The sequence below is a fragment of the Rhinolophus sinicus genome, chromosome 5 (assembly GCF_057876585.1).
Source record: "Rhinolophus sinicus isolate RSI-liver-muscle chromosome 5, RSI-T2T, whole genome shotgun sequence".
NCBI classification, from domain to species: Eukaryota; Metazoa; Chordata; class Mammalia; order Chiroptera; family Rhinolophidae; genus Rhinolophus; species Rhinolophus sinicus.
This window is the reverse complement of record NC_142505.1, coordinates 56,924,325-56,946,952: the sequence shown is the minus strand read 5'-3', so window position 1 is coordinate 56,946,952 and position 22,628 is coordinate 56,924,325. Positions and strand designations below refer to the sequence as shown.

General features: G+C 38.9%; 1 protein-coding gene across 1 annotated transcript in view; it reads right to left on the bottom strand.

Moving 5' to 3' along the window:
• Nucleotides 1-22,062, bottom strand: part of SYNPR (synaptoporin) — a 300,916-nt gene extending 278,854 nt beyond the window's left edge. The window contains exons 1-2 of the mRNA XM_019728362.3: nt 21,487-22,062; nt 21,309-21,374 (exon numbers count right to left, since the gene is read on the bottom strand). Of these exons, the coding sequence (XP_019583921.3) occupies nt 21,309-21,374; nt 21,487-21,504 (84 nt within the window). The 5' untranslated portion in view covers nt 21,505-22,062. The remainder of the gene's footprint in view (nt 1-21,308; nt 21,375-21,486) is intronic.
• Between the last annotated feature and the right edge of the window lie 566 nt (nt 22,063-22,628).

Below are 22,628 nucleotides of genomic sequence, written 5' to 3'. Positions count from 1 at the left end.
ACTTTCAATTTTAAAACTAGGAAAGTCCATGGCCAACCAGATGAGTTGTCATTTAGGATATGCAAGTAAGGTCGAAGTTGGTTCTGAAAGTAATAGCTACAGTTTAACAAGGGCAGGGTTCCTGAAAGATGGTGCGTAGTTAGGGGACCTGCATCTCAAATCCCCAGTTTGGTTGTTAAAAATAAAGATGCCTAGACCCTACCCCTGATTTACCAAATGACAATCTCTGGTGGTGAGGCCTAGGTGTGTGGGTTTCAAACAAGCTCCTGAGGTGATTATTAATCACAAAATAGAAAACAGGGTTTGTGTACGGAAAAACAAATCTAAAACACAAATCTCATGTGCACTACTTAAATATACAAAAAGCTCTTAATTATTTAGAGGATAAGAAATAAACTCTTTTTCCTGTTGTATCACAAATCAACTCAAAAACACTGGCCACTTAAAACTGCAAACATTTACTATCTCACATAACTTCTGAATGTCAGGAACCCAGGATCTTGCTCAGGGTGTTTCATGAGATTGCAGTCGTATGGTCAACTAGAGCTATAGTCATCTCAGGGGCTGGAGAACACACTTTCAAGGTCATTCATTCACTTGTTTGCAGACCTCACTTCCTCCTGACTGTCGGCTGGAGGCTTCAATGTGCTGCCTAAGGGGCTCTCCAATGGGCAGGCTAGCTCAGTGCAATGTGGGGGGGAGAGACTACACAAAGATATTAATCCCAGGAGGTGAGGGTCACTGGGGACCATCTAAGAGGTTAACTAGTACTAATGTCATTCTCACACATTATATATTAATAGACCTGTAAACTGAGGCTCATAAAGAATGTAACTCTCCCCATTGTTCTACAGGTAACATGGCAGGATCAGGACTGAAAATAGACCTGTCTGACCCATAACTTGTGCAAAATCTTTTAATTACCACACTAGTCTTCTTCACAAAAAGCATTTAATAAAATTATATATGAAATCATATTTACTGGGTCACTGATTTGTCTTATCATTAAACAACATAATTATACATTTAATTGTAACATTAGTATTTAATGAAATTAATTAATAAAATTAAATAACACAAACTTAACTTCCCGAAAAGACAACTCTTCATTACAAATCCTTTTCTTTTCTTCCAGTGAGACACATGTGATGTTTTTATTGGAAAAAAAGAAAAAAAGAGACTGATAGTCCCAAGAAGTAGAAAATGTTGAGTATTTTGCATGAGTCATTCATACAATTCTCACTTGTGATATTTTTAAATCATAAAATTCCAACTGGGAGGCTTTAAAAGAAAGACAAAAAATCTTTTAACAAGCATTGAAAGGTTGTAGCATGCCCTATAAATTAGAGGATCAATTCCCTTGTAAGTTATGCCATTTCTCTGCCCTGGTCTTTATATGCTCTTCACAATTTTGATATTGTTTAAAGAAACACTATCCATGGATGACCAGTAATTTAAAATTTATTTTACACACACACACACACACACACACACACACAATCTTTTTTTACACACCTGATTCTCAAGGTGATTGAAGGTCTTATTGTTTTTGGAGCTGAACTGGCATCAGTCATGCCTTTCTCTGTCCCCTTAGTTCCCAAATACTTTCCCACTTGCAGAAAACGATCTGCTAGCAGTCATTTACAACACATATAAAATTAACCCAGCTGTTATTTTTCCAAGAAAATTTTCCTTTTTCCATTTAAATGTTATCGCTAACTGCAGATGAACAGCTTTTTTGAACAGTCCTAGAATAAGAAAAGGAGTGAAGAAAAGCCAACAGCACTCAATGGACAATTCATGTGATGTTACGAAGTAGAGTTGGAGCAGGCTTATATGCTGCATCAATTCTGTGGCTCTTGGCAAGAGTATATACTTGCTCCTCAACTGCCCAGAGTTACACACCAGGAGGGTTTCATGAACTCCATGGGACCTCCCTGGACCATGAACCCTATAGCCCTTACCCCTCACAGTAGATTGTGATGGGCAGTGTCTCCAAAGAACTCAGCTTTTTCTTGATAAAACTCAAAATGACAATTCTGCTTTATGATAGAAGGTCAGCTAACACTGAACAATGATGTAGCTTCTTTGGAAACCTCACCAAATGTTGCTGACAGGGTCTAAAAGATCATATCTATGAAGTGATACTACACTTTTTAAAATGGGACATAGAAGGAACTGACGTCCACGTTCATTCAGTGCTTTTCATAACACTTCTTAGTACCTGTCCTCTGCCGAGCACCTACTGAGGGTCAGCCTTCTCTAAGTATTTTACATGCATTTTAAAATTTCATGATCGCAGAAGTGTATGAGGTAAGTATATCTATCCCAACTTTATAGGTTAAGATTAAAAAAAAAATTTTCCACACTTGGAAGTAATTGATCAAACTTGGACACGAATTTCTCTGACCCCAGAGGATAAATTACCTTCTGTGCATATAATAAGTTATTTGTCAGTAGGCATGCTCACACACAGGGCTCATAAACTATTTGATCTCTCAAATCTGGTAAGTGGGCTCAGCAGGTATTAATGTGTTCATTTTGCATTTGAACACCTTGAAGCTCATACATGGAAGTGGTTTACCTAGGATCTCAACAGCTAGTTAAGTGGCAGAGTTACGACCCAGATCAGGGTCTTCTGATGAGTGAACTCAAGTCTCTCCTTCTATAGCACCCTGCTTGAAAGGGCTACTTGCACACAGTATACCATAATAATAGCAGTGATGCTTAGAAGTGATAAAGTGATACAGAGCATTCTATTCTCAGATTTTTTTTCTGAGTTCAGAATTACAGAGTAGAATATATCCAAAGCCATTGTTTCTACATGAGTGATTTGCAAATTTTTATAACTAATGATCTTCACCTCTGAAAATGTATCTTTTGAAAGTGAATTCTTTACTGTACTCACTGTCAGTTTCTAAGATTATTATGATGACTGCCCATTATGTTTGCATTTAGAAAAAAACAGATTATTTTTAAAGAAACAAACATTTTAAGAATATATAAGAAATTATGCACATTAATTCAATGTGGCTGTCATATATTATTGGTGCTTTATTTCAATAGTGAAAATCAATACATCAAAAATTTTGATAAAAAAAATTATTTTACTGAAGAATGTAATATATCATATACCTAGCTAAATTGCAGACCATTGAAATAAAGTGGTGTAGAGGATAGCATAATGAACTTGGAGTCAGGCCCACTAAGATTTAAATCCTTTCCTATAAGCTATTAGTCATGTGGCTTTGGACATAATGATATTTCCAAAACTCAAATCTATAAAAGAATAGCAACCTTACAGGTAGTGATGTGGGGACATCAAGCCTGTCACGTATTGATTGGCATGAAGGAAATGCTCTAAAAAGTTTCACTTCCTTCCTACTTACCTGTTTGAATAAGAAGAGGAATAAATTTGTGCTAGAATGCCTAGTTTATGTCGGGAAATACTAGCCTAACTCACTAAGGCAGACAGAGACTCCCAAAGCAGAGGAAGAAATTTCTCTTATGAAAGTTCAAATGAGTAAAGAAACAATCTGGGAATTTAAGATGGTTCTAGAAGGATGGGTAATTGTTCAGCGGGGCAGAAAATAATTAAACAAGGGATGTTGATGAAGAATGGCATTCCAGATGGGAAAATAAATAATTCATTTATTCATACCTCCATTCATTTAGGAAATATTTGGGTGATACCATGATACAGGCACGGCTCTACATAATGGAATTATAGAGGTGAAGTTGACAGACAAGCTCGTCCTCATGGAGCATACATTTCAGTAAAGCTTGTGGTAACATTCAATATTAAAGTGAAAGTAATTCATTAGACAACAGGAGAGATCTTGAATCTTTTTTGAGCTGCAGAAGTACAAAACGGAAACTACAAAATCCAGAAGTGTCAAGAAGTGACATAAATTAATGTCATAAGCACCCACCTGCTTAGTTACTGCTAAGCTTCTAAGGAGAATTTTCTAAAATAGTTCAACTTTTCTCATTAAATCATATGGATTTAAACACAAGCCTGTTGTAGCAAACTTGGAAGAATTGCATAAATTACAATATGTCATTTCAGAAGGTTCCCATCACAGCCTCAGGACAGGAAATAATTTTCTTTGGTAAAAGAATACTGTAGGAAATTTTAATTGTTCATGAACTTCAAAAATAAATTTCTCAAAATAGTGAATGTTGGTATATGCATCAAACTCAGTATAAGATGGTAAACAATGCCCTCCACCTATTTCTTCCATATCAATCCAACTTAACAAATAGCTAAATCCTTGTAATGTAGGCTTTTCTAGATTTTTGTTCTATGGCTTGAGCAATCTTTTAAGTTAGCCAATATTTACAAATGTATATCTTTTAAAAATATAAATATTTTAAATAACGTTTCAAAATTCACAAAGGCCCACTCTATATTAGGTACTATGCTATGCACATTTCATATCTAAAGGTCATCCAAAACATAATCTAAATATCCAGATTTCTTTCTCCAACATGTCACAGTAACACTACTGAAAAGAAAGATTATGTTTATAAAACACCAGTTTAGTAATAGATGATGAAGGAAAAAATATTCCCCTTTTCCAATGAAGAGGCTGAGGCTCAGAAAATTGGTTTCAGGTCACATGAGGAAACAAAGGCTCAAGCCTGGATTTTCAAAACCAGTTCTCTTTTCAATAAATTGTATTTCACTGCATTTAACAAAACTATTTCACAGAAAGAAACTTCTCCCCAGCTTCCTTTGCCAATATGCTTTTAAAAAAATAAGGCCTCACTACAGTAACCTTCGTAACTTTGATCAGGTTTCCTGGAGGCAGAGCCTGAGACAGAGATTCAGGTGCACTGGATTTACTGGGGGATGCTCTTCAGGAAACAATAGAGGGGAGGAGAGAGCATGGAAAGGAACTGAGCATGGGTATGGTGTCAGCTAGAGGCTAGCACCAGCCTGATGCCGCCAGATGCTCTAAAGTGTGAACTGGACCAGAGGTGGTCCCTCCCTGAGGCAAGGAAACCAGACTTGTGTACCCCAGTATTAGGCTGTTACTGGCTGTAGGTTTCCCCCTGGGGCACAGTGTACGTTCCGGGTTAGGTGGCTTCCATTCAGCCAGAGGCAATTCTCTAGAAAAGAGGGAGGTCTAACCTGTTAGCAATCAACATTCATAGCAGCTATGGAAGGGGGAGAGAGCTGTGCACTAGCCTGGTAAAGGGGACCATCAGAGTCCACCATAATTACTTTATCTTTAAAGGTAGAGGTTGGCACCAGGTTGGTGAAGACCAACATCATGCCACATTTTTTCAGCCAAAGCATTTGAGTCAGCAGTTCTATGCTTACCCTACCTTAGAACGAAGATGATGATGATGATTGATAGATAGATAGATAGATAGATAGATAGATAGATAGACAGACAGACAGACAGATGATAGAGAGGTAGACAGATGGATACCGTGTTTCCACGAAAATAAGACCTAGCTGGACAATCAGCTCTAATGTGTCTTTTGGAACAAAAATTAATATAAGACCCTGTCTTATTTTACTATAAGTAAAATAAGATCGGGTCTTAATATAATATAATATAATATAATATAATATAATATAATATAATATAATATAATAATATAATATAATACAATATAATATAATATAATATAATATAATATAATATAATATAATACCGGGTCTTATATTAATTTTTGCTCCAAAAGACGCATTAGAGCTGATTGTCCAGCTAGGTCTTATTTTGGGGGAAACACGGGGTAGATAGATAAATGGATGGATACATGTATCTTCTATATACTTTCTATATGTATCTTCTATAATTCACACTCATAGCTCAGAATACAAGCAGATTCTTTAAATGGGCTCTGAGTAACACATTTTATAAAATGTCAATTGCCAAGGTACAATTTGCAAGGCATCATTTGGAGGCAAGTCATAGTTCCTCCTTCTCCCTTTGTGCCCCCACCAGCTCTTCTGTGAAGAGTTCTTCTGAAAATGGCAGAGAAACTTGGAACAGTTATCAAAAATATATCCAAATCACTCTTGAGCACCACAAGTAAAAAACATCCCAATTCTGCAATCAAGGACAATCATAATTTGATGCTAATTTTAATACCAAGCACCTCTAATGATTAATGAATTCAACGATGCTACGTTGAGAACATGGAAATGCCTCATCCTGCTGCACAGGAGATAGAATGAAGATTAGTGCCCCCAACATCTAAGTGACTGTCATCACCCACAGAGACACCTCATTTGTATTAGTTTCTCAATAATTATGAAACTACCACCATCATTATCAACTGCCTGGGAAGCTGATTTCTTATAAACTTCATATTTTCTCATACTTGAAAAAAGTTCCTACTGGTGAAGTTCCTACTGGTGAAGTAGAGATAGCAACCATTTTCTCCCCACTCATTGCCCCTTTTAGAAGAATCTCCCTCCCCCCAACATTGGCTAGCCTCTGTTATACTACATGGTCCTGCTTCTCTCCCCAAATCTGGCCATAGAACCCAACCTGAACCATCCCATAGGTGAGACTGAGTCAGCCATTTTCTCTCTCTGGAGAATTTATCCAAGAGCAGTGTTGGGCACATATACTGTGAGGTTAGAATCGAGCTAGTGGCAGATTATTTTCTTCTTAAAATACAAAAAAAAAAAAAAAAAAAAAAAGCAGAGTGAGATATTTACAGTAAAAGCCAGAGAAATGGAGCCAAGACACAAAATGAAGCAAAGAGCAGGTTTAGTTAAGGGTCCAGTAAGTTGATGCAGAAAAACTGCTGACTTTCCAGCTCCGAGATCTCCTTTCCTTCTCCCTCTCTCTCACTTATGAAGCCTGACTAAACTCTTGCTTTTTGACAACCCTGATTCCCTGCAATATATCATACCTTTTTTTTCCCAAAGCCAGTTTGAATGGGTTACTGTTACTTGCAACCAAATGATCTCTGATCCATTGAAGGATCAAAATGGATTCTTTAAAAACAAAACAAAACAAAACAACACACACACACACACACACACACACACACACACACACACACACCACCTCAGTCAAAGCAAAGTGGAGAATGTAGCAACTATTTGAAGAATATCTATTGTGTGTCTGTGTCAGAGACTGGTAACTCCTTCCCAAGGTCCACTCTTCCTTAACAACAGTCCTGTTGGAGGTATCAACATGCCCGACTACAAACCACATTTCCCAGCTTCTTTTGCACATAAAAGTAGCCAGGTGACACAATTATAGCCAATGAATATTCTACACTGGTCCCCAGAGTCTCCAGGTGGGATTAAGCTGCAGTTGGCAATAGCAGTGACACTTTAAATAGTGTCCTAGTTCTCCACCCCTTTTACTAGTGTTCCCTGGAACTACTTCCCAAATAAACTACTCCTCCTCAGTGTTTGTTTTTAGGAAACTCAAATAGAGACGGGAGTTAACTTCCATGGGGTCACTCTTGACTAGTGGGAAATGGTAACCAAAAGGTTACTGTTTCATCCTTTTGTCCCCACGTTAGGTAGTTCTAAGACACACTGCATGAGGATGCTCAGGAAGCCATACGAGTTTCAGTGACATTCTCCCGCAAGGATGACCAACACCGTAATGTACCGTTTTATTGGTACTTCTTCTCCATCCCCATTTTACTCCCCTGGTCCCTCATTCCTGCTCCCTGGGATCACTACCCTCATAGAAGCTGCCTTTGACATAGGTGTTGCTCTCAAGGGAATCCAAACTAAGACACTGCATAACCAGGACACTTAGGCCATCTCTAAAGTTCCATTTTGTCTATGGGTGACCTAAATGAGGGTGAGAGATACATGGAATTGCACATTCCCAGGTGTTGTTCATACGGCTGACACCACCATTGTGATGCATAAGTACCACGTTGCTTGCCACTGTTACTCCTTTAATCTGATTACCATGCTCTTATTCCTCTCAAATGCACATTTGAATGTTAATGATATGATACTGCTCATACGGCCACTGTTAAAACATGACCCCACTACCTTGCTAATCATAGACTAAATGTCTCAGCATGATTCCTTGATAACTTAACCTTGAAGAAATTGTTTAATTTCTCTGCATCGCATAATATCAAAAAATCCTTGTAGGATATCTAGTCTGTTTCCCAAATAAAATGCATATCCTCATTAACAAATCATAATAGCCATTATTATGAGATATTCTTATGCTAACAAATTAGTACAAACTTTAACAACTGACACCTTGCTTCATGTTGGGGGCCAATAAAAAAGGGTTATTAGTTTGTTTTATATTTTATTTCAATGTATACAATTAATGTAAAATGTATAAAATTCCTGAATAGATGGAAATACATAAAATGCATGAAAAGCATATGCTAAAGAACTGGTAAAGTTTGGAAAATTTAGCATCTAATAAATATCTGGAAGTTGACTTGAAAACTTCCCCAATACCAACTGTGTGATGTGTTGAAAAATAAATGTAAAAATGCGTATTTTAAAGAACAGAATGACTTTGCAATGAATATATCCTACTACATAGTAGCCATTCCCTACCTAAGTCATTAACCAAAGTTCAGCACATTGCCCTTGCAAATCAGATAGATGAGCTCATTTTCTGCACTCGTGGTCCAATACGTAACCATTAGCTATTTAAATTAAAATAAATGAAAAATAAACAAAATAAAAATTTCAGTTCCTCGATTTTAAGTGCTCAATAAGCACATATGGCTAGTGACTACTGTGCTGGACAGTAAAGATATAGAACATTTCTCTTATTGCTGTATGTTCTGTCAGACCATCCTACTCTAGATAAATGTTCACAATCATCCCGCATTAGGATTCATTTATTCATTGATTCTTTAAACAACAATTAAATTGCACTTTTTATAAACAGAGTTCTTTGAGGTTACATTGGTTGACTGAGAAATTCAATTCTCTTCAATGCATTATCTGGTATCCAGAGCTGCATTACTCATTTACCCTACATTGCTAAGAAGAGCCACTTCCTCCATTCCCATTAAGGTTTTGGCCCAAGAAGACACAGTCCACATATTTTTATGCTTCCTAGATAGCTAGTGAAAAATAAATTTATATTATCTGAAAGAAGGCAAAAGAGACTTTTAGACTCACCAATTCCATCATTACAAAAGCAAGCTAGGGTTAATTTCTGAACACCGAAGTTCCCATTCATCCACAAGACAAATGGCTTCTCAGAAACTCCTGTGCAAGAAGAACTGGGCCAGGTCCTTGGGGGTACACAGACAAAACCCTGGGGGCAGGGGAGTTAGGATGGTGTGGAAACTCTGGGCCATATTAAGAATTCAGCCACGCTTTGTTTACTCTGCAAAGAATGGGCCTCACAATATTTGGAAAATGCAAGACATTTACAACATTAAAATCTCTCAAGATTAGCACCAAAATCCTTATTTCTGTTTTCTCAAGAAAAATGGAAATATATAGATACATTGCACCTATGCTCCTGCTCAGCAATAATTGGCTAGAGCAGAAGCAGCTGCTCTTACAGGCAGAAATCCATGTACCTCTTGTTATAAGTATCGCCTCTTACGGAGGCCTGCATCCTGTATCCTCACACATTATCTGCCTGGCCTCTAGCAGACCTGGTTTGCATTCTGGCCGTTAAGCCCACCAGACAGATGGCCTTGGGCATGAGACCCAGGTTCTTCAGAGACAAGCTAACCAAAATAGGAGAGGAAACTGCATGTCCCCCTCCAAAAATCAATAAAACAAAATGTTTACAAGCTCAAAGATCTTTGCATGTTTACAAGCAGACGGGGGATGGGCTACAAGGTGGCAGAGAAATTACTGACTAACAGAGAAGGCAGACAGCATACAGGCCCATGCCTCTTTGTAAGTATTTTCCACAGTGGTTCGGATTTATGTAAATAAAATAATATCAATTCAATTCAAATCAAAACTATCCTTTCATTTATTCACTCATAAGAAAAAGTTGCTCTAAAAATGTACTTGTCTTTGAAATGTAAAGAGAACTGAAGAATTTTTCTCTGTCTGCCTATGACAGAATTCACTACCTAACTGAGACAAATAAGTGGGTTCAATCAAAACCACTCTCTTGGTGAATTTTTCCCTGATAGATACCACTTCTCTGGCCAAATGGTTGGGCTTCTGCCTCAGTCTTAATCCTGGTTTACTTGGGACTATGGATGACAAGTGTGTTGGCTAGGATGGTTTTTCCCATAGGAATCAGATCTCTGGGAGAGAATCAAAACTTTTCTTCCTTTATAATGGCTAGGTTAAGTACACTGGAAGCATGGCACCCTACATTCAAATCTCAGTTCTTTGATTATCAACTGTACACACTCATTATTACTTATTTTTCTTTTCTTTTTAAAATATTTTTATTAAAATATAACTAATACACAATATTATATTAGTTTCAGGTGTACACCAGAGTTATTCAACATTTACATACCTAAAGAAGTGATCACCATGATAAGTTCAGCAACCCTCTGACACTACCATGCTGTCACAATGTTATGGACTATATTCCCTATGCTGTACATTATATTTCCATGACTTATTTGTTATGTACCTGGAAACTTGAATCTCTCATTCCCCTTCACCTTTCAAGGAATTGAAAAACTAATGACAGAAAACATCCTTAACCTGGTGAAGGAAACAGACATACAAGCCCAGGAAGTGCAGACAGTCGCAAACAAGATGAACCCAAAGAGGTCTACACCAAGAAATATCATAATTAAAAAGCCAAAGGTTAAAGACAAAAAAGAATCTTCAAAGCAGCAAGAGAAAAGCATTTAATTACTTACAAGTGAGCTCCCTTAAGACTGTCAGCTGATTTCTCAACAGAAACTTTGCAGGCCAGAAGGGATTGGCACAAAATATGCAAAGTGATGAAAAGCAAGGACCTACAAGCAAGATTACTCTACCCAGCAAAGCTATCGTTTAGAATCGATGGGCAGATAAAGAGCTTGTAGGTCAAGAAAAAACTGAAGGAGTTCATTACCACCAAACCAGTATTACAAGGAATGTTAGAGGGACTTATGTAAGATGGAAAAAAACAATGATCAAAATTATGGATAATAAAATGGCAATAGCTACATACCTATCAACAATAACTTTAAATGCTACAATCAAGAGATAGAGTGGCTGAATGGATACGAAAACAAGATCCTTACATATGCTGCCTACAAGAGACTTACTTCAGATCAAAAGACACACAGACTGAAAGTAAAGGGATAGAAAAAGATATTTCATGAAAATGGCAACAAATGAAAAAATCTGTTGCAGCAATACTTATGTCAGACAAAGTAGACTTTAAAATAAAGGTTTTAACAAGAGACAAAAAAGGACCCAGTAATTCCACTTCTAGGTATTTATCTGAAAAACCCAAAATGCTCATTTGAAGGGACGTGTGCATCCATATGTTCATTGCAGCATTGTTTACAATGGCTGAGATGTAGAGGTCTCCTGGGTGTCCATTGATGGATAAATGGCTAGAGAGGAGATGGTACATATACGAGCATATCACAGAATATTGTTCAGCCATGGAAGGGAAGTGTTCTTGCCATCTGCTGTGGCAGGGATGGAGCTGGAGGGTGTTGTGCTGAGTGGAGTATGTCAGACAGAGAAAGACAGATGCAATGTGATTTTGCTTATATATGGAATCTAAAAAACAAAATAAACAAACAACAAAGCAGAAACAAACTTATAGATACAGAGAATATTTTGATGGTTGCCAGATGGGAGGGGTTTGATGGGTGGGTAAAAAAGGGGAAAGGATTAAGATGTACAAATTGGTGGTTACAAAATAGTCATGGGGATATAAAACAAAGCACAGGGAATCTAGTCAATAATAGGGTAACAGCTATGTATAGTGCCAGGTGGGTACTAGACTAGTCAAGGAGATCAACTATACATAATCTTCAGTTATATAAATGTGTAACCACTATGCTATACAACTGAAATTAATATAAAATAATACTGAATATCAATTATAATTGAAAAATTAAAAAGTGGGGGAAAGGTGAAGGGGAATAGAGGTTGAAAAAAAAGACCTAGTGGTAATAAGTGATCATTATTAGTGGAAGATAACATGGAAAAATGATTAAGATCAAGGAGTCTGGCATCCAATTGCCTGGGTTCAAACCCTGGCTCTATCACACACTGGCATGACTTTATGCAAGTTATTTGACTTCTCCACGCCTCAGTTTCTTCATATGTAAAAAGAGGTTATTGTTTGGTCCTTCAAAGGTAATTTTGAGATTATGTGAAATAATATGTGTATAGCACATAGAAAAGTGTTTGTCTTTATATATTAGTGTTAATATTATTTATGTTTATTTTATGATCATCTCACAATCAATAACAAAAAAGGATAGGACAATAATATTGTCCTATTGAACAAACTTTATATTTATACTGTGCTAGAAATTGTAGGACATCGTATTTGTGGATATCGTATCACCATCTTTAATGTCTTTCTTAATTGTAGTTAAGGGACCTTAATATGGACCAAACTGCCAGAGGTTTTATAAGCACTATCTTCCTTAACCCTCACAGCCATCAAAACACATGATTCTTACTATCTTCACTTGACGGCTATAGACCTGAGGATCGGCACACTTATGCAATGGGGTCAATGTCCCACATCCAGAAAGAAGAGCCAGGATTCTGACAAGAAGCTCATTCCAATGCCCACACTCCTTCAAGCCCCATGCCGCCTTCCAGTTTTCTTCATGCTGCCTTCCAGGTTCTTGCTTGTCAACTAATTCCTCACCTCCCTTTCCTTAAACATACAGCACCTTTCACACCAGGAAAGCCAATGACTCTTCCATGAGTAAATATTCAAGACAAAAATTTTAATTTGTAGGGAATATTACATTTAAACACACACACACATATTTACTTACATGTTTTCCTATTTTCTACCAAATTAATAAGCACAAGAAAGTAATTTATGTACTAAGATGAAGTGCATGTGGTTTCTGGAAATAATTTTCCTTCATAAATGGGCTATCTCATCACTAGGCAAAGCCCCACCACTCCTTTCAGGAAGTGGCTTTTCAAGTGATGGACAAGATGGCACAAACTGGTGGAGCCCCGTGTGCTGAAGGGCCCAAGGTACACCCCTGAGACAACACCACCAGTGTGAATCCATCAGTGATCCCTTCAGCAGAGAGAATTCCAGGAATGCTGCTCCCCAAATCTCAAAATTGCAATATCTTCCCCTTGAGAAAAGTGCCAGTGCTACCTTAATGGGATAAGTGCTGGTGGAAAACAGGCGTTTATTCTTCCTGCAGACACGTAAACCTCTCCCTGAGCCTAATGTGCCCACTACATGAAGAACTCTCCCTCGTACTTCCCCAGGAGAAAGAACAGTCTAGGGGGGACATGCTTTGAATCTCATGATCATCTTTATTCAGGACCAGCAGTAGGCATTTACGCATGGGTAACCAATCCATAGCTTGATGTGGCCTGGGGCTGAGTCATGTCTAAACTGAAAAAAATATTAGCTGAGCTAATCACGTGCTTTCTCTTAGGACATTAGATAAGACTCACAGAAAGAATAAGCTAAATGAGAAGCAGAAAGGGAATACACAAAGAAGTCAAGCAGGATGGTGGCCGAGATACAATACTAGCAGCCTTGAACCCATGACGTGAGGCTTGGGGCTGTTTCAGTCCTCACATTTTTATTTCTGCAAGAGGTCTCCTCCTTTATTGGGCAGTGTGTATGCCTACAATTGCCTCCTTTCCTTGACAGTTGAGTCAACCTACGTGATTTGTTCTGCTCCCCAACTAAGAGCAACTGCTAAATGATTGTTTCCATGGGAGTCCTTATAATTCCTGTCCATAATGGAGATTATGAAAGGGAATTTATACCACATCCAATATGTTCTCAAAGATTCATTTATTCATTGTTCATTCTCTTTACTCCCTCCTTCTTCCCTCATTTCCTTCAATCAATCACTTCCTTTACTAAGAACTTAGTACCTGGGTGTTTTGGTGGGATTTGTGAACGTCCCTGGAGTTGTTCCTACTACATACCAAGCACAAAGTTAGACAATTAGAATGTACTGATGAACAAGACAAACAAGATTCTGCCCTCACTAAGCATCTAGTCTGGTTGAGGAGCTGAGGAGCTAAAATGTAAACAAGTCACTACAGAATGTGCTCTGGGAGCCATTGGGAGGTTGGCTTCATCTAGTGGTGCCTCCCTACTCAGAGAAGTCCTTCCAAAAGAAGTGACATCTAAGGTGACACCTGAAAGCACAAGATGAATTTTCCAGCTAATAGGGAGTGGGCGAAAAGGGTGAGGGAGAGTATTCTAAGCAAAGGAAGTAGCATATGCAAAAGTTCATCCGAACAGCAAAAAAACATTACCACGTCCCCCAAACTTCAAAGAAATGTGAAATGTGCACAGAGCAAGAAATCGGTTTTCTATATGACAGCAAAAAGGGTGAGGGTGGACCTCCCCAAATTTCTATGATGCATCAGTTTCAACTTCCAGTATCATTCTTTCTTTTAGGTTTAAATGACACAAAAGAGATTGGGGAAGAGGCTAGAGGGTAGACAGTGGTTGGGAAGATTCAGCCCCTCATTGTGTAGAGATCAGGCTCTCACACTTCAAGTCTCCCTTTACCATCTAGGGCAATTATATGGTGTTCAGAGTCACTTAGGTTGCAAAAAGGTATTTATTTATCATCACCATCATCATGATCATAATTATCTTTACTTTTGGAGGATATTCAATAGATTAAAAAGTGTTTCACATACGTAACCTCACTTAAAATTTCCAACACTATGGGAGAGAGGTAGGCAGAGTACTTCTCCCCAATATTCAGGTGAGGAAACTGAGGTTCTCAAAGGAAGATTAAGGTAATAGAGTGAACAAGAATCATTATAAATACAACCAAGGTGAAACACATGCCTATTGCAGACGAAGACTCAAAGGAAGGCAGTGGTTTTGCAGACACATTCCTTAGAGACTTTTTAGTATTTTGTTTTTCTACTACCACATGATTATTGTTCCCACCTGGATCAGAGAGAGATGTGAATCTTTTGAGGAACAGAGAACTAAGGATGATGCCTCTCCTTGAGCATGAGCCCAGGGTGCATCCCTTATTCCTTTCTGAGAGACCCCACGGGCCAGGTACACCTGGGTGTGGTTAGTAAGTGCCCAAGTTTGACTCTATGAGGACCTCCACCTAGAGAATTCAGTTGGATACACTGTAACTTCTCCAGTGTAAGGAATGTCTATGGATTATAATTTGAGAAATTTCAGGAAAATTCTCTCCCTATAACTCAAGAAAAAAATTCCAGAGAACAAAATGCCTATAATTCTTCCATTAGAACTTTTCCTTTAGGGTCCACACTGGTCTCTCTGGAATGTTCTTCCAAATGCAAATATTCCAAGGAGCAAACCCCTGGAGTCACTCCTGCTGTGGTAAAAGTAACCACAGCAGCATGGTTTAGAGGTAGAGGGGCTCAAAAGAAGTGCTTGCAAGAGGAATACAGATATTCTACTTCAGAATTTTACCAAGACTCTAACTTGCAACAAGTTAATCATAATGTTCTAAATTACCCAGTGATGGATTTCTACTTCCTCCTGTTCCATCATCACCAGAAACATCATTGTCACCATCATCAACTTCATAATCATTTGTTGAGCACTTATTATAGCCTAGGAACTGTGCAAGGTTGTTTACTTGGATTAAGTGGTTTAATCATTTATAGCAACTCTTTCAAGTAGGAACTATTATCAGTCCATTTTATAGATGAGAAAAATGAAACCTAGTGAAGTCCTAACTTGCCCACGGTCACCAAGCTAGTGAAGAATAAAATTAGGATTCAAATTCATAAGAAATATGTTCCTCTTTTTTTCCTGCACTTGTGGGGCCCAACACCAGCTGTCTTAATAAACTCAGAAAAGCATTTAACTGATAAATCCATTAGCACACTGGGAAATGGCTCTTTTATGAAAAGTGTATTTATTGATTCATATTCCAATTGCACATGATTTTTGTCACTAATTGTGAGGCTAGAAAGTTAATTAAATAAATATTAATGTAGCTTTAAAATTACATCAGACACTCAATCGCAGATTGCTGCTCATAATTTAAATAAGTTGTATTTTAGAATTCCCTGTCTGGTTTATACTTACAAAAAAAAAGAAAGTTGCCTGACTCATGCACACAGATTTTTTTTAAATAGAAAAAAAAAAAAAAGTCAGAAAATGACATGAAATTATTGGCTTTATAACCAAAATCTTTTAATACATATTTAACATAGAAAGATACTGATATTTACTAAGAACCTACTTTACCTTGGTTAATTAATAACCAACAGAAAATAAAACTTAATGTAAAAGACAATCGATATCTGTTGAATTTGTCTTTAAATACAAACACTCCTTGGCATTTCCAGAAAAGGTTTCAAATAGCTATCTTATTGAGTGAGATAAACACTGCAAAATAGGATAGTATCTGTCTTCTACGTTTTCTTTGAGGATTAGGGATAAGGTACCTTAAGGGAAGCAGAAAAGTGTAGCATTTAAGAGAATATAGTTAAGAGTGAGACTGCTCAAACCGTGGCTTTGCCCATTCTTACAATCTTGTCCTTGATGAGTTTGTTAACATGCCTGAGCTTTGTGGCGAAATGGGAATGTTGGAGTCATATAGATTCAGTATGATGATGTATGGAAAGCATTGAAGTATAGCTATTGCTACTTCTCTCATTAGGGGTTTAAAATGACTATTATTGTTTTATATTGTATTAATTATATTATAATACATTAATTATATTACAGTACATTAATTATATCATATTTTTATTATAAATGCTGTCAATATCAAGTAAGCAGTATGATGTTTGCTTAGAAACATTGCTCAGAATTTAGATTCACGAATGAAGATTATGTGAAACAGGTGCCTCCATTTAGATCAATTAGACCTGTACCTCATATGTCAGACACACACATCTCTGGATTAGCTGGCCTTCTTTGGAAAGGCAGAAAGGAAACGTAGAATGCAGATGTGAGGTCCAGAGGTTGTAGCAGAAATGGTATAACAAAATTTGGGATGGTATCAAAAATAAGAATGAGAAGAATCGGGCAAGATGATCCAGCAGTTAATTCTACAGAGACAGAATCTGTACATGCAGCTTCGTGTGGGAGGACTGTGCCAAGCAAGCACATATTTTGAGTCGCTGAAGTCCTTTCAATGCCCAACAGCTGCACCAGTTCTGGTCCTGGACAATGTGGGGCCCCCAAAATCCATTGCACATGAATCCACAGGTACAAATCCAGAGCCTTGTAAATACCAGAGAAAAGAATGTGCTAACAAAAGTTTTGAAAGGGGGGAAAAAACAACACACACCAAAGTCCTACTGGCAATGTACTAAAGTAGCAAAATAAAAATGATAAGTGGAAGACAGGATTATACCAGCTTAGTTTTTCAGAGTAAGTCTGAGAAATGGGGTAAATTCAGTATATAGCTATATATCTATATATAAAAATTCAGTATATATATATATATATATATATATATATATGTATATATATATATATATATATATATATATATATATATATATAGAGAGAGAGAGAGAGAGAGAGAGAGAGAGAGAGATAGATATACAGATATACAGATATACAGATATAGATAGATAGATAGATAGATAGATAGATAGATAGATATAGATATATCCATTTCCAAATGATGATTTAAGAGATTTGCTGGACTTATTTTAACATCATAGAATACCAGAGTCAGTGCTGTGTCCTGAATTTTGGTTTTGACCCACAAGTTAGTGAAAAGTCCCCTAATCTCATTTAAGTAGAGATTAAGGATTTGGGAGTTCTGCCTCAGTCTTTGAAACTAGCTAAAGCTTTTCCCGAAGGCTTGACTTTTATATGTTATGAGACTTTAAAAATACTGTATCCATGAGCCCATCATAAGCAAAGAATACATAAAGTTCATTTTTCCCCTAAGGCTATAAATCCAAAAGTGGAGGATACTTTTAGAACTAATACCACTTTATATTGCCAATACACAGGAAAGCATTTAAAATATGGATTACTTTTGTAGTAGATTGTATCACTTTGTGAGGGGTGTAAATGTCTAACTATTATGTTGCTTTGTACACCTGAAACTAATAAAAAATTTTAAAATAATAAAATATGAATTATTTTTAAGAATTACTCATATGTGCAAGAGTGGACAAGTGATATGCCTATGATTCTTCCAGCACACCACAGCTTTCCTCCACCTTTTCCTTTTCCCTCCCCACTGCACCTCAAAGTATACCCTTCAGAAAAAAATCAATCCTGACAATTCAGTAATATACATCTATACTTTATGCAAATCACACACACACATGCACACACACACACACACACAAAACTCTGTTTTCTTTTTACAAAAATAGTATTGTACTCCATACATTACTTAGAAATTTTATTGAACAAATTTTCCACATGTTGATTAAAAAGTGAAAATCACTTTTTTCCATTTAAAAAGTTTATCAAATACTAACAATAAAACTCAATTGTTCTCACTTAATTTTATCAAACACAATTATATATATTGACCTCCAGCCAATGCATTTTAATGTAACTCATTCTTTTTAATAGTAGTATAATATTTCACTACATTGTTGAATCATACTTGGATTATTGTCCTGTTAATGGACTTACTAATTGTTTCCAGTTCTTTCCTCTACAGATGCTGTTGCAGTACATGTCCTTGAACATATTTCTTTACACACACTTTTATTTCTGCAGCATAAATACTGAAAAACAAAAGGACTGTACTTTAAAGACTTTAAATACTACCAACTTTAAAGATGCTCTATCACAGAACAGGAAAAACTGGGATATTTTCAGTGTTCTGTCATTGTAGATTTACACTTTTGGTTGATCATTTACTGTTCACCAAGCACTAGGAAAAGCACTAGTGGGAAACAGACAAATAGAACAAATGTTCTGCCATCTAAGAGATCACACTCTCTCTCATTGCCAAGATCTCCTGCAGGAAAGGATATCGCAGAGTGGCTTTTCACATCACTGCATGCACAAAAAACATTTTCTTTCCCTCTCTCCACTGTGTTAAACTTTCTCAGCAACTAACCGTCTTCTATCTCTCTGCTTTCATATCTCCACCTTAGTTATTTTAAAGGGTTGATCAACTATTTTACTTGTATATAAGGTGTTGTGGTTTTTTTTTTTTTTTTTTTTGTCCATTATTCAGGTTCTCGTCCACAAATGAGAGGCTAATACCTGATTTAAAAAGCAAAAGCCTTTCTTCCTTAGAGCCTTAGAGCCCTAGAAGAGAGAGTGGAAAGACTAGAAATGTAGTAACTTTTCTCTCTCTCTCTCTCTCTCTCTCTCTCTCTCTCTCTCTCTCTCCCCACCCCACAAAGAAAAAGACACCTATAATGCAATATGATAAATTCTCATGAATGAATGAATGAAATGAAATGGAAGCCCAAAGAATGAGGTGAAGAATTCAATAGAAAAAATGGAAAGGAGTAAACATGACAGAAATCTTCACTGAGGGGGTAATATTTAAGCTGAGGTTAAAAGACAAGCATTTTTTTTCCCTAGGCTCTGGGTGTGAGGGCATTGCACACACTGTGAACAGAAATGGCGAGGTCTTTACGGGGAAAAATGCTTTTGAGTTTTGGATGGAGCTTAGGGAGGTGGTCCTCTAACTTCACTGTGCGCAAGTATTACCCAGAGAACTTGTTTAAAATGCAGATTCAGGGGCACTCATCTCAAGATTTTGATTAATGTCCAGAAATCTGCATTTTAAACAAATTCATCCAGGTTTAGCAGTCTTTGAAATGTATCAGTAGAGGTTGTGTGGTGAGTAGTGGCATAAAATAATGTAAGAGGATTGAAGAGAATACAAACTAACGTTTCAGGTAAATGACAATGTGAGACAAGAGTTTATGTCAGAAAAATTATGTCAGGTCTTTGGATTTTGTTTTGAGAGACAATGGCTTGGCAATGGAGCTATTATTTTTATCAAAGACACCACTCTTTCACAGGGAATGTTTATTAGATGGCTGAAAGAATGAACGTGGACAGAATTCTGAGACAACTGCAAGTTTCCTGGACTGTGAGCGCTGCTTGATTTGTTCAACTTAGTGAGCTGTAAGGAAAACAGTTTTAGAATAGGTGTTTCCGAACCTCTAGCTCAAGCTTTGCAAATGCAGTCTTAACATATGTCAAATTGATATATTCATGCATTTTTATGCAGGTCTACAAATAACGATTATACTGTACATCACCCATGTAAACAGGCACCACCATTGTAAAGCCAGACCCAGACAATAGCCCTCGGAACGAAGATCTGGGAGAGCAGAACACACTCTTACATAATTTCCCAGCTAGTCAGTGGTAGGGCCTGTGATTAATGCTACGTGACGGGCTTTGAACTTTCTGTTCACAAGGTTCACTTGCCTCTCAGAGCTCCTAGCAAGAGGGAACGTGTGACCTGCAGATTTCACTCTGAATAACCATCACCAAGCCAACACCACTAACACTGCTCTGTAGCCCCGTGAGTTTCTATGCCTCACTCCTCTGTCAACAGGCAAGTTGCCATAGGACTGTCATCAATTGTTCTTTTTTCAAGGGGGACAAAACCTAAGAGTAACATAATCTCCCAAAACCCAGTCAGTGATGAATGTTACACAAAGAAGGCTGGGGAGATCTTCCAGTAAAAATCAAAAGAGTCCTCTAGGACTGGCCAGAGGAGAGAAATTACAACATGGAAGGAAGGAAGCCCACTCTCGAGCCCAGTATCTTTCATAGCCTCGCAGCTTCTCTGTCGCTGGAGCTGCCGCGGAGCAGGTGACCTCAGCGCTTCCAGCATCCCAGCTCAGGCGAAGAGCTGTCCCGGTGCTGACCAACTTTCTGAGGTTGGCTCAGTCCTCCCAGCTACCCCGCTCAGCCCCACGTCCCTGTCTCAGGCCCTCGCCCATGAGAAAGTCCAGGTGAGCAGAGGGACCCGGTGGCAGCCCCTCCATCTGCTCCCCTCCCATCTCCATCTCCCGCGGAGTCCTCTTTCATCAGACACAGCGCGTTTGCGAGCGCTGAGGTGAGATAACACCTTGTCTAAGCGCCTGCAAAAATTTGTCCACACCTCCGCCTCCAAACGGTCCCTCATTCCTGTCCCCGCCATTCCGGAATGGCACCTTGGGAGTGGGGAAGATTGAAATAGGGAGATTGAACCCCAGCTTTGAGCAGAACCAAGCACATAACACCTCACCCGACCTCTCTTCGCCTGATGGTGGGCCCCCTGGGTCCCCTCCCCGCACAGAAGCGTCTACTCACCAGTTCTAGGGCTCGCAGGAAAGCAAGGGGCTCTTTCAGCGCCCGGAAGGTGCCTGCTGAGGCCAGCTATGGACGAATGAGACAAGAGAGAGAAAGGGAAAGCATGAGGCAGGGGCTGGGGCGCATCTCCGGAGCCTCGGGGTCCCCAGGACCAGCTGCCCTGCCCCGTCTGTCTTACCTTACTCACAGGGTCCATAACTCGCCCTGCTCCGTCTTCTTACCCACGGGTTCCCTTTCAAATGAAGTTCGAGGGACACGCCGGAAGCGTCCTCTCGGGAGGAGCCAAAGGAGCGAGGCCGGGAGCAGCCAAGCGCGGGCAGGGTCCGGGGAGATCGGGGTGCCGGGCGCTGCCTCTCCGCTGTGCGCTCTCGGCGAAGCCCGCGCGCCTGGAGCGGAGCAGGGCAGCGGAGGGCTGAGGAGGGAAGGGCTTGGGGGGGGGGGGGCGGCAGCCGGGGCGGGAAGAAAGCCAGCCGCCGGGAGAGGGCTGCAATTGGCCAGCTGCGAGCTTCAGGGGAGGGCGGGCAGGTGGGCGAGGCAGAACCACAGACATTGGTGCGGGCTCGGCCGCGCGCGCCCGACGCCCTCAGGCTCCGGGGAAACTTTGGGGTCTATTGATGGAGGAAGGCAGGCTGGTACCATCAGCAAGACGGCTTCCTGCCTGACGCAGGGGCTTCCAGGTAACAAAAAGGCATCCACACCTTACATGCGTAGTTGTGTGAGTTCTGGTGACTTGTCTATCTCCCCAAGCCTTCATGGAACGCCCTCCCTGTGGCCAGGCAGTGCCCAGGTGCTGGCATGTAGCAAAGAGTAGGGTAAACACTGCCTCTTCGCCCCAAGGAAGCAGAGGGTTAGGACACAGAGAGAACGGACTAGAGGGGAGAGGGAAACAAACTAATCTTGAATATGGGACAATGTGACAGGCAGGTAATCCCTATGGCCACTATATGAGATCAGGAGCAAATTATTATGCCCATTTTAAAAGCAGAATACCGACGTAGGCTGAAACAGCCAAGGTACTACAACTCAGGAGGGGCTGAGCAGTTGACTGGAATTCAAGTTCCTTTGAAATTCATGCTATTTCTACTGAGCTCCTTTGCCTAGGTACATCTCAAATGAAGCTCCTGAATTCATCATAAGTAGGACCAAGCCCCCCTTCTAAAACTCAGATTCTTCATTTTTTTTTTTTTTTTTAAGATTTTTTTATTGGGGAAGGGGAACAGGACTTTATTGGGGAACAGTGTGTACTTCCAGAACTTTTTTTTTTTCCAAGTCAAGTTGTTGTCCTTTCAGTCTTAGTTGTGGAGGGCGCAGCTCAGTTCC